This window comes from Hypanus sabinus, chromosome 6 (assembly GCF_030144855.1).
Source record: "Hypanus sabinus isolate sHypSab1 chromosome 6, sHypSab1.hap1, whole genome shotgun sequence".
Taxonomy (NCBI): domain Eukaryota; kingdom Metazoa; phylum Chordata; class Chondrichthyes; order Myliobatiformes; family Dasyatidae; genus Hypanus; species Hypanus sabinus.
In genome coordinates this window covers 23,526,727-23,545,398 of record NC_082711.1, presented here as the reverse complement: position 1 = coordinate 23,545,398, position 18,672 = coordinate 23,526,727, and the positions used below count along the sequence as shown (strand labels likewise).

At 39.7% G+C, this 18,672-nt stretch overlaps 1 protein-coding gene across 4 annotated transcripts in view; it reads right to left on the bottom strand.

Moving 5' to 3' along the window:
• dpp6a (dipeptidyl-peptidase 6a) overlaps positions 1-18,672 on the bottom strand; it is a 642,400-nt gene that overhangs the window by 251,763 nt on the left and 371,965 nt on the right. For all 4 annotated transcript variants that reach the window (XM_059971851.1, XM_059971852.1, XM_059971853.1 and 1 more), the window contains exon 5: positions 147-221. In XM_059971851.1, the coding sequence (XP_059827834.1) occupies positions 147-221 (75 nt within the window). The remainder of the gene's footprint in view (positions 1-146; positions 222-18,672) is intronic.

The window sequence follows — 18,672 nt, the reverse complement described above, 5'->3', positions numbered from 1 at the left end:
CAGGCAGCAGGGACACAGACCCCCTGACTGACTGAGTGTAGACTGACCATTCACATTGATTGTACACCCAGTGAATCCGTGCTTGTCAGTGGTTGGCCATTCCTTCCTGTAGAGTGGTCTTTAAGTAAACCAAAGACTGAACATACCTGTTCAATGTCGTACGCAAGCAGAACAAACTTCATATCAGGTGATACTTCATATCTGCTGACTTTAAATTCTTGCTGTTAAAATATAAAAAAAACATATTTTGCATCAGTACATAGTCACACTGAGTCTTACACCTTCTAAATACTTTGCATGTTATCTGAGGAAGCCAAAGTCATTATGGAGGTCTGACCAATCAGTGAAATCACGTTGACCCTCTGATTTCATATAAATTATCACAGAGCACAGGATTTTGTGGATCATTGGCTTTCAACCAGGAATCCGATTGGATTGTATTTATTTCAATCTGGGGAAATGTGTTTATTTTCCTCTTTCGCACAATTTATTTACTTATTTGTAACATAGTAATTTTTACCACTTGCACTGTACTGCTGCCACAAAACAACAAATGCCACTGATAATAAACTCGACCATAATTCTCCATCTCAGAGAGGAATAAGCAGTTGAAGTTTCAGGCAGAGACCCTTCATCAGGTCAGAGGAAGTGTCTCGGTCCAAAACGTCGACTCTTTAACCTTCTGCATGGACGCTGCCTGACCTGCTGAGTTACTCCAGCAGCTCTGGATTTCCAGCAAATGATTTCCTGCAGGTGTTGACAAAACTCCAAAAATTCACCACAGTGGCAATCGTTGGAATCACGTCAAACCAAATTGTGTTTATTCAAGGTTCAAAGTAAATTTATTATCAATGTACATAAATGTCACCGTATACAACCCTGAGATTCATTTTCTTGTGGGCATAGTCGATAAATCCATAACAGACCATTAACCATAATGAAAGACCACACCAATATGTCATATGGGTTAGTACATGTACGCACAAGTGCATTACAAAAATTACTTGCAGCAGCAAGGAAGACAAATAGCATACGAGGCACAATATTCAGAAGAAAAACATAAATATAAATTATATAAGAATTATACACAAAAGGACACAAGAACATTGACGTGCAAGCCTTGGCCACTGGTGAATGACAGGCTCATTCACTGTAACTGAGCTTATCTGTAGGGGCTAACATCCATCCCAATACACTAGCTGTGATAACGTAAATTGTGAAACCTTTGCAACAGAACATCAGAGCTGATCATCTGCTTGATTACAGGTTGAACTTGCCGAGTGTCCAATTCATGCAGTTCAAGTAAACACTTGACAAGAGTATCCTGAGTGGTTGCACCACGGCCTGGTATGGAAACACCAATGCTCAAGAATCGAAAAAGTGGTCCAACGCAGGAAAAGACCTCCCTGCCACTGAGCGCACCTACAAGGACTGCTGCCAGAAGAAAGCAGCACCCATCATCGAGGAACGCCACCATCCTGCGCAAAAGTCTCTCTCCTCACTGCTGCCATTGGGAAGGAGGAACAGGAGCTTTAGCTCCAACACTACCAGGTTCAGGAACAATTATTACCCTTCAACCACCAGGCTCCTGAACCAGCATGGATAACTTTACTCATCTCAATACTAAATTATTCCACAACCTATGGACTCACTTTCAAGGACTCATGTTTTCAGTATTATTTATTTGCTTGTTTATTAATTATGTTTTTTTGTATTTGCAGTTTGACTTCTGCACATTGTTTGTCAGTCTGTGTGTAGTTTTTCATTGATTCCATTGTACTTCTATGTTCTACTGTGAAACCTGCAGAAAAATTAATCTCAGGCAGTATATGGTGGCGCACACGTACAGTACTGTGCAAAAGTCTTATAAATATATGTGTGTGTGTATATATGTATCATAGAACACTATAGCACAGTACAGGCCCTTCAGCCCTCCATGTTGTGCCAACCCATATAGTCCTTAAAAAAAAGTACGAAACCCACACTACCCTATAACCCTCCATTTTTCTTTCATCCATATGCTTGTCCAAGAGGCTCTTAAGTACCCCTAATGTTTTAGCCTCCACCACCATCTCTGGCAAGTCATTCCAGGCACTCACAACCCTCCATGTTAAAAACTTACCCCTGATGTCTCCCCTAAATTTCCCTCCCTTAATTTTGTACATATGCCCTCTGGTGTTAACTATTGGTGCCCTGGGAAACAGGTACTGACTATCCAACCTATCTATGCCTTTCATAATCTTGTAGACCTCTATCAAGTCCCCTCTCATTCTTCTACTCTCCAAAGAGAAAAGTCCCTGCTCTGCTAACCTTGCTTCATATGACTTGTTCTCCAAACCAGGCAACATCCTGGTAAATCTCCTCTGCACCCTCTCCATAGCTTCCACATCCTTCCTATAATGAGGTGACCAGAACTGAACACAATACTCTAAGTGCGGTCTCACCAGAGATTTGTAGAGTTGCAACATGACCTCTTTACTCTTGAACTCAATCCCCGTTAATGAAGCCTAGCATCCCATCGGCCTTCTTAACTACCCTATCAACCTGTGCAGCGACCTTGAGGGATGTATGGATTTGAACCCCAAGGTCCCTGTATTCAATCCACACTCTTAAGTAACTGACCATTAGTCCTGTACTCAGTCTTCTGGTTTGTCCTTCCAAAATGCATCACCTCACACTTGTCCGGATTGAACTCCATCTGCCATTTTTCTGCCCAACTCTGCAGCCTGTCTATATCCTCTTGGAACCTTCAACAACCTACAGTTCCATCCACAATCCTCCAATCTTCGTGTCATCTGCAAACTTACTCACCCATCCGCCTCTACATCCAAGTCATTTATAAAAATCACAAATAGCAGGGGTCCTAGGACAGATCCCTGCGGCATCTCACACACACACACACACACACACACACACACACACACACACACACACACACACACACACACACACACACACACACACACACACACACACACACACACACACACACACACACACACACACACACACACACACACACACACACACGCAAAAGTTTGGGCACACTGGTCAAAATTTCTGTTACTGTGAATAGCTGTGCGAGTAAAAGATGACCTGATTTCCAAAAGGCATAAAGTTAAAGATGACACATTTTTAAAATATTTTAAGCAAGATTACTTTTTTTATTTCCATCTTTTACAGTTTCAAAATAACAAAGAGGGAAAAGGGCCCGAAGCAAAAGTTTGAGAACCCTGCATGGTCAGTACTTAGTAACACCCCCTTTGGCAAGTATCACAGCTTGTGAATGCTTTCTGCAGCCAGATAAGAGTCTTTCAATTCTTGTTTGGAGGATTTTCACCCGTTCTTCCTTGCAAAAGGCTTCTAGTTCTATATTCTTGGGCCGTCTTGTATGCACTGCTCTTTTGAGGTCTATCCACAGATTTTTCATGATGTTTAGGTCGGGGGATTGTGAGGACCATGGCAAAATGTTCAGCTTGTGGCTCTTGAGGTAGTCCATTCTGGATTTTGAGGTGTGTTTAGGATCATTATCCTGTTGTAGAAGCCATCCTCTTTTCATCTTCAGCTTTTTTACAGACAGTCTGATGTTCCCTTCCAGAATTTGCTGATATTTAATTGAATTCATTCTTCCCTCTACCAGCGAAATGTACCCTGTGCCACTGGCTGCAACACAAGCCCAAAGCATGATCGATCCAACCCCGTATTAACAGTTGGAGAGGTGTTCTTTTCATGAAATTCTGCACCCTTTTTCTCTCCAAACATACCTTTGCTCACTGCAGACAAACAGTTCTATTTTAACTTCATCAGTCCACGGAACTTTTTTCCAAAATGCATCAGGCTTGTTTAGATGTTCCTTTGCAAATTTCTGATGCTGAATTTTGTGGTGAGGATGCAGGAAATGTTTTCTTCTGATGACTCTTCCATGAAAGTCATATTTGTGCAGGTGTCGCTACACAGTGGAACAGTGCACCACCACTCCAGAGTCTGCTAAATCTTCCTGAAGGTCTTTTGCAGTCAAACGGGGGTTTTGATTTGCCTTTCTAGCAATCCTACGAGCAGTTCTCTCAGAAAGCTTACTTGGTCTTCCAGATTTCAACTTGACCTCCACCATTCCTGTTAACTGCCATTTCTTAATTACATTATGAACTGAGGAAATGGCTGCCTGAAAATGCTTTGTTATCATCTTATAGCCTTCTCCTGCTTTGTGGGCATCATTTATTTTAACTTTCAGAGTGCAAGGCAGCTGCTTAGAGGAACCCATGGCTGCTGATTCTTGGGACAAGGTTGGAGGAGTCAGGGTATTTATAAAGCTTTGGAATTTGGAGTTGGATTTGTTAAAATACATTAGGACGGGTAAGTCCCCGGGGCCTGACAGAATATTCCCCAGGCTGCTCCACGAGGCAAGGGAAGAGATTGCTGAGCCTTTGGCTGGGATCTTTATGACCTCGCTGTCCATGGGAATAGTACCAGAGGATTGGAGGGAAGCGAATGTTGTCCCCTTGTTCAAAAAAGGTAGAAGGGATAGTCCAGGTAATTATAGACCAGTGAGCATTACGTCTGGGGTGGGAAAGCTGTTGGAAAAGATTCTTAGAGATAGGATCTATGGGCATTTAGAGAATCATGGTCTGATCAGGGACAGTCAGCATGGCATTGTGAAGGGCAGATCGTGTCTAACAAGCCTGATAGAGTTCTTTGAGGAGCTGACTAGGCATATAGATGAGAGTAGTGCAGTGGATGTGATCTACATGGGTTTTAGTAAGGCATTTGACAAGGATCCACATGGTAGGCTTATTCAGAAAGTCAGAAGGCATGGGATCCAGGAAAGTTTGGCCAGGTGGATTCAGAATTGGCTTGCCTGCAGAAGGCACAGGGTTGTGGTGGAGGGAGTACATTCAGATTGGAGGGTTGTGACTAGTGGTGTCCCACAAGGATCTGTTCTGGGACCTCTACTTTTCGTGATTTTTATTAAAGACCTGGATGTGGGGGTAGAAGGGTGGGTTGGCAAGTTTGCAGATGACACAAAGGTTAGTGGTGTTGTAGATAGTGTAGAGGATTGTCGGAGGTTGCAGAGAGACATTGATAGGATGCAGAAGTGGGCTGAGAAGTGGCAGATGGAGTTCAACCCGGAAAAATGTGAGGTGATACACTTTGGAAGAACAAACTCCAAAGCAGAGTACAAAGTAAATGGCAGGATACTTGGTAGTGTGGAGGAGCAGAGGGATCTGGGGGTACAATTCCACAGATCTGTGAAAGTTGCCTCACAGGTAGATAGGGTAGTTAAGAAAGCTTATGGGGTGTTAGCTTTCATAAGTCAAGGGATAGAGTTTAAGAGTCGCGATGTAATAATGCAGCTCTATAAAACTCTGGTTAGACCACACTTGGGAGTACTGTGTCCAGTTCTGGTCGCCTCACTATAGGAAGGATGTGGAAGCATTGGAAAGGGTACAGAGTAGATTTACCAGGATGCTGCCTGGTTTAGAGAGTATGGATTATGATCAGAGATTAAGGCAGCTAGGGCTTTACTCTTTGGAGAGGAGGAGGATGAGAGGAGACATGATAGAGGTGTACGAGATATTAAGAGGAATAGATAGAGTGGATAGCCAGCACCTCTTCCCCAGAGCACCACTGCTCAGTACAAGAGGACATGGCTCTAGGTAATGGGAGGGAAGTTCAAGGGAGATATTAGAGGAAGGTTTTTCACTCAGAGAGTGGTTGGTGAGCGGAATGCACTGCCTGAGTCAGTGGTGGAGGCAGGTACACTAGTGAAGTTTAAGAGACTACTAGACAGATATATGGAGGAATTTAAAGTGGGGGGTTATATAGGAGGCAGGGTTTGAGGGTCGGCACAACATTGTGGGCTGAAGGGCCTGTAATATTCTGTACTATTCTATGTTCTAAATTTGCATCACCTGGTCTTTGCTAACAATAGCTGTGAACAAGCCATAGCCCTAACAAGCTAATTAAGGTCTGAGACCCTGGTAAAAGTTATCTGAGAGCTCAAATCTCTTGCATTGCCCAAGCTTTTGTATGGTGCTCCTTTCCTTTTTTTCATTCTAAAATTGTACAAATCAAAAATAATAGACTAATCTTGCTTAAAATGTTCAAAAGCATGCTTCATCTTTAACTGTATGACTTTTGGAGATCAGGTCATCTTCTACTCATTTAACTGTTCACAGTAACAGAAATTTTGACCAGGGGTGCCCAAACTTTTGCATGCTACTAGGGTGCCTAATACATTTGCACAGTACTGTATTTGTCAATATGGAGTAGGGAGTGGTTTTGTAAATCTGGCGAAAGCAAAGCATGTTGGGAATGGCATGGGTGGAGTGCCATGGGACGCGAGTGGTATAGGTGTGGGAATGGCATGGATGCAGACACACCCAGCCTTGAGACACCAGGAAAGTCCATTTGATTCCAAAGAATTGGTTTGTTGATCATTACAGAATGTCTGTGTTATACTTCCCGTTCACTCCCCCTTCTCCTTTTTCCCAATCATGATTCTGCTCTCTCTGCCATCTTCCCACTCTCAATCCACAATGGAGACCCATGTCAGAATCAGGTTTATCATTACTCACATGTCATGAAATTAGATTATTTTTGCGGCAGCAGTCCAGTGCTGTACATAAAATTACTACAGTACTGTGCAAAAGTCTTAGGCACCCTAGCTATATATACAGTACGGCTATCAGTACAGTACCTAAAACGTTTGCATAGTACTGTACATACTTTGTAAATTTGTTTTGAACTTTGAAGATCTTATTTCATAACAAATCTCCGAAGAGGCATTACCTAATCTCTGTACAACTTGGCACTTTTTGATAAAGACCACATCCAATTCAAAGGATTGCCTTAAATGACAGGTTCACATGCAACCTTGATGCCAAAAGCATTCTTCGCGATAACAAAGCCAGCTGTTGGAATGGCAACACTACTTCAATTCCACAGTGATGGCCTCAAATGCTATCAGTCTTTTTTTTTGTAAAATCTTCCAGTGAAACCTTCAGGCCTTTATTACCTCAGTAGGGATACCTACTGCCCATTTCAACATAAATGGCTCACTTTGGATTATCGATAGAGTGGGTTTAGTGGGGGATCTGGAAATAATATTTAGTCTCTCTGATATCTCAATGCTCAAACCATAAAAAATAGCAAATTCAAGTTCAAACTCAAATCCTTTATCCAGGCAGAAAGGAAATGGAATATATAAAGTGCTCTTGCTCATCCTGCTCTAACTTTCACCTTTCCCTCCCCACACCTCACTCCATCTGCTTCTCAGATTTTTATTTCCTTCTTTGCCTCCATCTATCATTCACCTGCCATGGTCGCCCAACTCCACTCTCTGCTCTCCTACCTGCCAGGATCTGTGAGTCATCTTTCATCGCTCCTCAGTCCCAATCTTGATGAAAGGTTAGTTACGGATACAGGTGGCACAGTAGAGTAATGACCAGCATAGTGCTTTATATTGCAAGCAATCGGGGTTCCGTTTCTGCTGTTGTCTGTAAGGAGTTTGTAGTTCTTCCTATGAGTGTGTGGGTTTCCTCCAGCACCTCTGGTTTCCTCCCATATTCCAAAGGGCTAGCAAATTGTGGGCATGTTGAGTTGGCACCAGGAATAACATCCTTGGTTAGTCCACACTTGTGTGCAGTTTAGGTCATCTCATTACAAAGTTCAAAGTAAATTTATTATTAAGGTATGTTTACGTCACCTTGAGATACATTTTCTCATGGGCATTTACAGAAAATAAATAAAAACAACAGAATTTATTAAAACTATAAAGACTGAGAAGCAACCAACATGCAGAGGGAAAGGCATTCAAGATTCAAGATAATTTAAGGTAATTTCCAGTACACAAGTGTAAATGAGAACAAAATAATTGTTAGTCTGGATAGAATGCAGCATAATAATAAAAAACAATATAAATAAAATATATAAAACAGCTTATCTGTATATATTGATCGCAAATAATTAAAAAAAATAATATTGGTGACAGGAGTTGTAGAATTTTAAAAGTGAGTTATAAGTTGCGAAGTCAGTTCATTATTAAGGTTTGTGAAGTTATCCACGCTGGTTCAGAAGTCTGAAAGTTGAAATGTAAGAACTGTTCCTGAACCAGGTGCTGTGGGATCTAAAGGATAAAGAGGGCAACATGTGCTAGGAGGCGGAGGAGGTTGGGGAGGTCCTAAATAAATACTTTGCTTCAGTATTCAGAAATGAAAAGGATCTTGATCATGATGAGGTCGAAGTAGAGCGGGCCTGTGTGCTGGACAATGTGGAGATTAAGTAAGAAGTAGTGCTGGATCTTCTGAAAAACATCAACATTGATAAATCTCCAGGGCCGGATATGATGCACCCCAGGTTGTTGTGGGAATTGAGAGATTGCTGGAGCATTAGCTATGATCTTTGAATCCTCTTCGGCTACAGGGGAATTGCCGGAGGACTGGAGAATGGCAAATGTAGTTCCCTTGTTTAAAAAAGGTAATAGGGAAAAACCTGGGAACTATAGACCGGTGAGTCTTACATCGGTGGTCTACAACCTACTGGAAAGGATTCTTATGGATAGGATCTATGAGGATTTCAAGAAGTACAGTCTACCATGGATAGTCAACGGCTTTGTGAAGGGAAGATCGTGCTTCACGAGCCTGAGTTTTTGTTTTGTAATTTATTTTTTTATTGAAGTTCATCATCAAACAAACATTTCCATGAGATGTATTCCATACTCACTGGAATTTAGAAGATTGAGGGGGGATCTTATTGAAACGTATAAAATTCTAAAGGGATTGGACAGGCTAGATACAGGAAGATTGTTTCTGGGGAAGTCCAGAACGAGGGGTCACAATTTAAGGATAAAGGGGAAGACTTTTAGGACCAAAATGAGGAAAAACTTCTTCACACAGACAGTGGTGAATCTGTGGAATTCTCTGCCACAGGAAACAGTTGAGGCCAGTTCATTGGCTATATTTAAGAGGAAGTTAGATATGGCCCTTGTGGCTAAAGGGATCAGGGGGTATGGAGAGAAAGCAGGTATAGGGTTTTGAGTTGGATGATCAGCCATGATCATACTGAATGTCGGTGCAGGTTCGAAGGGCCAAATGGCCTACTCCTGCACCTATTTTCTCTGTTTCTATGTATTTCAGACATTGAACATATATAGCATATAATCATATATAATCACAAATCTCCACAAAGTATTTATCTGAGGTATACACTTATAGTAAAGAGTGGAAAGGAAAAACAAGCAAAAAGAAAGAACTATGTACAAGTAGGGAGTTATTTTTTTACAACAGATTCATTGATTTGTGAGAATAAAATCAGGCCTATGAAGCATTATGTAGTTAAACCATTTTTCCCAGTATGAATCAAATTGTTCCAGCTTATGATTAACAAATGCTGCTATCTTCTCCATTTTGTAAATATCCGTTGTAATTTCCATCCATGTATTTAAAGTTGGGCTCTCCTGTGATAACCATTTCCTAGTAAGAGTCTTTTTACCAGCCACCAAAAGTATATTCATTAAATATTTATCTCTTTTCAACCATTCTTGAGGTATATATCCAAAATATATGGTCTTACTCTCTAAGGGTATTTCACATTTAAAGATGTCTTGTAGGGCATTGTGTATCCCCCTCCAATAGTTTTTGATAACAGGGCAATCCCAAAAAATATGATAATGATTTGCATTTTGATTTCCACAATTTCTCCAGCAAACAGGGAGATTACTATCATAATGGGATTTCTGAGAGGGTGTAATAAAATATCTTATCAGGTTTTTCCATCCAAACTCCTTTCATTTCTGTGAACTGGTACTCTACCATTGATACCTCCATATTGTTGTCCATTCTTCCTCAGATATAATTATCCCTCCTTCCTTCTCCCATTTTGTTTTAATGTATGAAGTTGAATGTGTTTTAAGATTTGACAACCCCTTATACATGCTTGAAATGATTCTACTAGAATTATCAGAATTATATGCTTTTCTAAAGAGCTCCATCAAGCGTGTATTTGCCTTGGTTACACTTTTAAGCTTCTTATTAACATATTGTCGCAACTGTAAATACTGATAAAAATCTTGTTTTTCTAAGAAGTGTTTCTCTTTAAGCATTTCAAAACTGAACAGTGTTCCTTCCTTCATTATGTTGCAAAGAACTGTTATTCCTTTAGCTGTCCAGTCCTTAAATCTAGCATCCAATTTATTTGGTGTAAAATCCAAGTCATATGCATACCATTTAAGAATTGCAATATCTCCCTCTAGATTATATTCTTTTATAGTAATCTTCCATATTTTAAGAGTCAATTTCACCCATGGGTTATCAATAGTATTTATGTACCTTTGCAGGATGTTATCAGCCAAAGTTGCTTGTATGGGGATGGGAAGTACCCGTTCCTCAGTGTTTTTCCATTGAGCGTCATATGATGGGTTACACCAACATATCACAGCTCTCAACTGTGCTGCAAAATAATAATCTCTAAGGTAGGCCCCATCCCCACTTTTCCTTTGCTAATTGTAAAGATTTGAGCTGAACTCTTGGCCTTTTACCCTGCCAAATATACCTTGATAACATCTTGTTCCATTCATTGAATTGATTTTGATTAATCTCTATTGGTAAGGTCAGAAAGAGATATAACAGTCTGGGCAGTATATTCATTTTAATAGACTCAATCCTTGAACTGAGACTGAAAAAAGGAATCAGGCTCCATCTTGCCACATCTTCCTTAATTTTTTAATATAAAGGCTGATAATTACATTCTGATAACTTTGCCAAATCTTTTGGCATAATGATACCCAAATATCTGAAAGACTCTGTGTGCCATGCCCGGGGGTATCTACTTTCAATTTCTCTTGGTGGGCTATAGTAATATGAAAGTAAATTGGGTTTTATCTATGTTGATCTTGTATCCTGATAATTGACCATATTGTTCAAAGGATTGCATCAATTTAGGTAAAGAGTATGTTAGTTGCCCTAGATAGATCAAAATGCCATTCCCATAACAAGTCAATTTATGCTCTGTCCCTTTAATAGTAATTACCCTGATATCTTAATTTTGTCTGATGTACTGAGCTAATGGTTCCAGATATAACGCGAAGTGTAGCAGTGACAATGCACAACCCTGTCTTGTGCCCCATTCTAGGGTAAGACTATCTGATAAATATCCATTGATTTTAATTCTAGCAGCAGGATTGTCATATAGTGTCAGTAAAGTTTTAATAATTGTGTCTTGGAAACCAAATCTGTGTGAAACTCTGTAAAGAAAATTCCAATTAACCGAATCAAATGCTTTTTCAGCATCCGCACTTATCACTATTGCTTTGATTTTATTTTTTTGTATATGATCCAATAACGTGAAGAGTCCTCCATGTATTATCTTGTTGTCTGGCGTTGTCGTATAAAACCTGTCTGATTGTTAGATATCAGTATGGGTAGAAACTCCTCTAATCGTTTGGCCATGATGGAGGTAAATAATCTATAATCTACATTAAGGACGGATATTGGTCTAAATGACCTGCATTCCATTTTATCCTTGCCTTCTTTCAGTATAGTTGAGATTATCGCTTCCTTCTAACTGGGTGGCATTTGTGCATATTTTACAGCCCTGTTCAGTGTGGGGAGTAAAACGGGAAATAACTCATTTTTAAATTCTTTGTACCACTCTGCTGTATACCCATCTGATCCTGGTGACTTGCTTAATTTAAGCCTACTAATTGCAGCTTTTAATTCAACTTCAGTTATGTCAGCAGTCATCCTTCTATTTTGTTCTTCGCTTAAAGTAGGTAACTCTAGAGAATGTCAATTTGGGTTATGCTTCCCCCTGGAACTTTGGAATATAGAGTTTTGTAAAACACTTCAAAAGCTTCTTGAATTTCACTTAGCTTATTTTTTATCGTTTTCGTTCTTGGGTCCCTAATTCTATGAATTGTACTTTCTGCTATCTTTTTTTTTCAGTTTCCATGACAGTATTTTCATAGATTTCGATCCACTTTCATAATGTCTCTGTTTCAGAAACATTTAAGTTTTTCCTGATTTCTTGCATAGCCAAACTATTTATTTCATTCCTAATTCTTTTAATTTCCCCTAATGTATCCTGTGCCAAATTTAATTTGTGTTTTTTCTCTAGTTCCTTCAGCCTATATTGTAGTTCCTCTAATGTTTTATTCCTTATTTTTTTCTTATATGAAGATCTCACTATAACTTTCCCTCTTAAGACCGCCTTCAGAGTATCCCATAAAATGGGAGTTGAAACCTCTCCATTATCATTAAATCCTAAGTAGAGACCAATTTCTTTTGTAATTTGTTCCTTAAAGTACGGATCATTGAGTAGACTTGAATTTAGTTTCCAAATAGTATTCTTTGTTTGTAGGTCAAAATCAACAGATAAATATATAGGTGCATGGTCACTTACATCTATTGTCCCAATTCCACAGGTATTTATTTTGTCTTTGTCTTTTCCAAATGTTATGAGAGAGTCTATTCTTGTACATACAGAATGGGGAGCAGAATAATTTCCATCTATATTTTCTCTTACCAGAATATATCAGCCCACTTTATCTCCCATTTCAAATACTTTTTCAAAATTTAGCTTACTTGAGATAAGAATAGCAACTCCTCTCCTATGTCCTGATTGATATGAGGAGAAAAACAGATTAGTAACGCCCATTCTCTTTAGCTTTTTTATGATCATTATCACTTAAATGAGTTTCCTGTAAATATACTACATGGGCTTGTTCTTTTTTCATTTTGGATAAAATTCTCTTACGTTTGATTGGATTTAATAACCCATTGACATTAAAAGAAATGAATTTTACCTTGTCCTTAGCCATCTGTATTTATCTGTCAATGTATCATTAAAATTAGAATAAATCTTAATTGATTTACTCCCTGAACAAATAAGAACCAAGAAACTCAAATAATAACAAAAATGGCAACCAACGTGTGATTCCAAGGCTGAGGTCTCTAGTAGATGACCCTGGGTTGAGCTAGAGGAAATGTCTAGCTGTGGGGGATAACCCCTCCTACTTGTGAGATGAGGGCCCCCATTGCAGTATTCATAAAAGTCAGTGAACAAATCCATAACACAGAAAAGATTTCCCTGTGTACTCCTCCTATATCTATATACATACACACACACACACATACATACACATATATGCACACACAAATATATATATATTATATATATATATACACACACACACACATATATATATATATATATATATATATATATATATATATATATATATATATATATATATATATATATATATTCTCATTTTGGTGGGGAAGAAGGAGTAAGTGAGCGAATAAAGAGTAACAACTACGTAATATAAAATCCACGTCATAATAAGTATTTCTCGAGATAGGTATATCACCGTCTACTTTTGCTTCCGTTTAGCTTCTCAACATTTTTAAAGTTATCCAAACCGTATGGCTCCTCTGAAAGGGGTGAGGACTGTCTTTGGGAAACTCCTGGTCTCTTCCTGATATGTTTCTCTCGGCCTCCTCCTGTCTCCTGCCTTCTCGATTCTCGCACTATTTCCCAATTGGAGTGGGATAATTCCTCCACCAGGCTTTCCCTCATTTTGGTCATGCTGTTGGGCGAACCTCTGGCCTTCATGTCTGTAGTTGCCTCTTCCACTGTCTGATACAATCGCGTCCCGTTGTCATAAAACACTTGAAGTTTATCAGGGTACGGAGTTTGAAATCTAATCTTTTTTTGCTTTAGTACTTGCCTTACCTCAGAGTATTATTTGCATTTCTGCAGGACAACTGGGGGGGGGGGGTAATCTTGGTCCAAATATATTAATTTATATTCTTCTTACCCCAGGCCCTTCGTAGAATCTCCGCCTTGGTGCTGTACCGAAGGAATTTAATTATTATTGAGCATGGCTTTCTATCCCAGGTAGGTTACGGGACGAGCATGCAGTGGGCTCTTTCGACTTCCAGCTCCATAGCTGGGGGAACATCCAGCGCATCCTGCAGTAACTTTCCGACAAATTCCATCATAGACGAGAATGTTGTAGTTTCTAACATTTTTCCGCTGTGATCTAACCTCCAGATCAAGCAGTTTACCTTCTTGGTGATGTAATATTTTTATTGTCTTACTCAGTATCTGTTCCACGTTTTGAACGCGATCTTCCACCTTCTCAATTTGATTCTCTGCCGTCACTATTTTTTGATTGACACTGGCGAGCTCTGATTTAATATCATGGAGCAGCTGTTTTATATCTTTCTGGACCTCCATTATTTCTTTCAGGATTTTGAACATATTTGCCACTTCACCTGAACGAGACCCAGTGTCCGCCTTGCTCGCACACAGTCGGGTAGGAGAGCCGCTCGCTGCACTCTTCTCCGCTACAGGCTCCGCAGTCTCGCTTTTTTTATTTCCATTCCTTTTCCCCATTCTTGCCTCTCTTTTCAGTTAAAATATTTTTCAGAAAATATTGTATTTGATGGGTTAACGGGGCTTAATACGCATTTTTCCGGAGGAGCTAGTGACTTAAGCTGCCATTCTCAATGATGACATCACCGAAAAACCCTGATTGAGTTTTTTGAAGAGGTAACAAAAGAAGTTGATGAGGGTAGGGCAGTGGATGTGGTCTACATGGACTTTAGCAAGGCATTTGACAAGGCCCCTCATGAGAGACTCATCCAGAAAGTCATGAGGCATGGGATAAGTGGAACCTTGGCTGTTTGGATAAAAAATTGGCTTAAAGGAAGAAAGCAGAAGGTAGTTGTGGAAGGAAAGTATTCTGCCTGGAGGTCGGTGACTAGTGGAGTGCCGCAGGGATCTGTCCTGGGACCCCTGCTATTTGTGATTTTTATAATTGACCTGGATGTAGAGGCAGAAGGATAGATGAGTAAATTTGCAGATGATATGAAGATTGGAGGAGTTGTGGATGGAGCTGCAGGTTGTCAAAGGTTTAAAGATGATATAGACAGGCTGCAGAGTTGGTTAGAAAAATGGCAGATGGAGTTCAATCCGGACAAGTGTGAGGTGATGCATTTTGGAAGGACAAACCAGAAGACTGAGTACAGGATTAATGGTCAGTTACATAAGAGTGTGGATGAATAAAGGGACCTTGGGGTTCAAATCCATACATCCCTCAAGGTCGCTGCACAGGTTGATAGGGTATTAAAAAGGCTGATGGGATGCTAAGCTTCATTAACAGGGGGATTGAGTTCAAGAGTAGAGAGGTCATGTTGCAACTCTACAAATCTCTGTGTTCAATTCTGGTCACCTCATTATAGGAAGGATGTGGATAGTCAGTACCTGTTTCCCACGGCACCAATAGCAAACTCCAGAGGGCATATGTACAAAATTAAGGGAGGGAAGTTTAGGGGAGATATCAGGGGTAAGTTTTTTACACAGAGGGTTGTGAGTGCCTGGAATGACTTGCCAGGGATGGTGGTGGAGGCTAAAACTTTAGGGGTATTTAAGAGCCTCTTGGACAGGCACATGGATGAAAGAAAAACAGAGGGTTATGGGGTAGTGTGGGTTTAGTACTTTTTTTTAAGGAAGGGCACCAGAGAGAGGTGATAAGCAGGTGAGGAGAAAAGGTAAGTGGCCAGAGTGGGAAATAGAAGAGGGAAGGGAGAAGAGGGAAAAATTACCAGGAGAAATGAATGTCTAGGAATTTGGAGCAGCAACTGGATGACCTTCAGTATATATGGAAGAGTGAGGATATAATTCATCAAAGTTACAGGGAAGTAGTCACCTGAAGCTGCAGGACACAAGTAGCTGGATGACCTTCTCGAACAGATACTTAGAGCAGTGCACCCCTGTGGTCATTCCCCTAAAAATACAAGTATCCTGCCTTGGATACTTTTGTGAAGGATGATGTCCTAGGAGAATGCCACAGAGAGCGGGTTACTGGCACTGAGCATGGGTCCATGGTATAGAGTGGAAGGAGAGAGAAGAAGGGAGAGGTAGTGATAGGGAACTTGATAGTGAGGGGAACAGACAGGAGATTCTGTGGATGTGAACGGGACTCCAGGATGGTATGTTGCCTCCCAGGTGCCAGGGACAGGGATGTCTCAGATCATCCACAACACTTTGGAGAGGGAGGGGGAGCAGCCAGATGTCTTGGTACATACTGGTACCAATGACATAGGAAGGAAAAGCAATGAGGTCCTGAAAAGAGAGTTTAGAGAGCTAGGTAGAAAGCTGAGAGGCAGAACCTTCCGGGTAGTAATTTCTGGATTGCTGCCTGTACCACGCACCAGTGAGGGTAGAAACAGGATGATTTGGCAGATAAATGCGTGGCTGAGAAGCTGGTACAGGGGGCAGGGCTTCAGGTTCTTGGATAATTGGGGAATCTACTGGGGGCGAATGACCTGTTCAAAACTGATGGGTTGCATTTGATCGTATAGAGTGGAACTACCTTTTTGCAGTTTTAGAAAAATTTGACCTCAATCAAAGTTTTATCTCTTGGGTCAAATTGCTATATTTATGTCCTACCGCCTCTGTTTTGACTAGTTCTCCGCAATCCCAGTTTTTTAACTTTAAATGTGGCACCCGTCAAGGATGCCCCTTAAGTCCCTTTCTTTTTGATTTGGCTGTAGAGCCTCTGGCAATTGCATTTCGAAGCTGTTCTGAATTGACGGGGATCTGGAGGGGGGGTGTTGAGCATAAAGTTTCTCCTTATGCTGATGATCTATTACTTTTTCTTTCAAATCCGTCCACATCCTTACCTCCAATGTTTTCACTTCTTGACCAGTTTAGCCAGTTCTCTGGCTATAAACTTAATTTACATAAGAGTGAACTTTTTCCAATTAATAAAGAAGCACAAGTATTAGTATTTCGCGACCTTCCCTTTAAAGTAGTTGATAATCAATTTACCTACCTTGGTATTACAGTTACAAGGAATTTTAAGGATCTTTTTCGTGAAAATTTTGATAATCTTTTGTACTCTACAAAACAGAGTTTGTCATAATGGTCACCTCTATCTATGTCCTTGGTAGGTCATGTTAATGTTATTAAAATGTATGTTCTCCCTAAATTTTTATACTTATTTCAATTTATTCCAATTTTCATTCCTAAAACTTTTTTTGATTCCTTAAATTCTATTATTTTGTCCTATCTGTGGAAGAGTAAGCGTTCTAGAATTAACATAGCCTACCTTCAAAAATCTAAAAAAGAGGATGGCATGGCCTTACCTAATTTTTGTTTATACTACTGGGCAGCTAACATTCGTTGTCTTATCTTCTGGTCTTTTTTTCATAGCCAGTCTGATCGCCCTAACTGGGTAGCAATGGAGCTCAATTCCACTAAAGATCTATCTATTTCTGCACTTCTTGGATCTGCACTCCCTAGTAATTTGTCTAGACTAATTGTCAATCCTCTTGTTAGACATACTCTGCGAATATGGGCCCAGTTTTGGAAATTTTTTTATGGTTTTTCCCTTTCTAATCCTATTTACATAATCATCTTTTTCTACCTACATATGATTCAACATTTTATGATTGGTATAGAAAGGGCATGAGGTATTTTGATGATCTTTTCATTGATAATCGCTTCTCATCTTTTCAACAGCTCTCTGCTAAATTTAATCTACCTAATGCCCATTTCTTTAGATATCTCCAAATTAGACATTTTATCAATCCTTTATTATCCAACTTCCCTGAAATACCCACGAAAAATGCTATGGACTTGTTTCTTTCTATTAATCCATTGAGTAAAGGCTTAATATCATTTATTCATGATAAACTAGTATCCTTACGGCGTGCCCCTTTGGATAAAATCAGAATGGCTTGGGAGCATGATTTAAATATCTCTTTATCTGATGAGGTTTGGGACTCCATTCTCAAGTCGGTTAACTCAATTTCTCTTTGTGCTCGCCACTGTCTTTTACAGTTTAAGATTATTCATAGGGCCCATATGTTCAAATCTAAATTATCTCGATTCTACCCTAATATTAGTCCTCTTTGTGATAAATGCAAAAGTGGCGAGGCTTCTCTCATTCATATGTACTGGACCTGTCCTAGTCTAGAGAAATTTTGGAGAGTTTTTTTTAACTTTATCCCGTATTCTGGATCGCCACTTAGAACCTAACCCTTTAATTACTCTGTTTGGTTTCTTGGGTGAGACAGATATACGCTTGAGTTCGACTAAATGTCGAATATTATCTTTTGCTTCTCTCCTGGCTAGAAGTCTAATTCTTCTTAGATGGACAGATGTTACCCCATCCACACATGCTCAATAGCTTAACGATATTATGTCCTGTTTAGACCCTGAAAAAATTCATTACTCAATTCTTAATTCAGATATAAAGTTTCATAAGGTCTGCGGACCTTTTATTGAGTATTTTCCTTTTAATTAAGTTTCTTTTTCAGTCCCTTGCATTCAGCTTTTTTTTGATAGTAGGCATTATTATCTTCTGTTTTTAATTGTATTTACAGTCTTATGTTCTGATTTATATTTTCTACATTTTGCTCTGGTTGGTCTGGAGGTTTCTTTTTGTGGGGGTGGGAGTGGACACTAACTTTAAACGACTTCAATTTGGGTGCTTTTTCAATTATTATATTTTGTATTATATTACCATTGTATGTTTATCTTGCACTGTACTAATTTCCTATTTTGTTTTTGGGTTTTTGTTTGTAGTGTTGTAGAAAATGCATAAAAAAATCAATTAAAAGAATACTGATGGGTTGCACCAGCCTGAGGAGGACCAATATT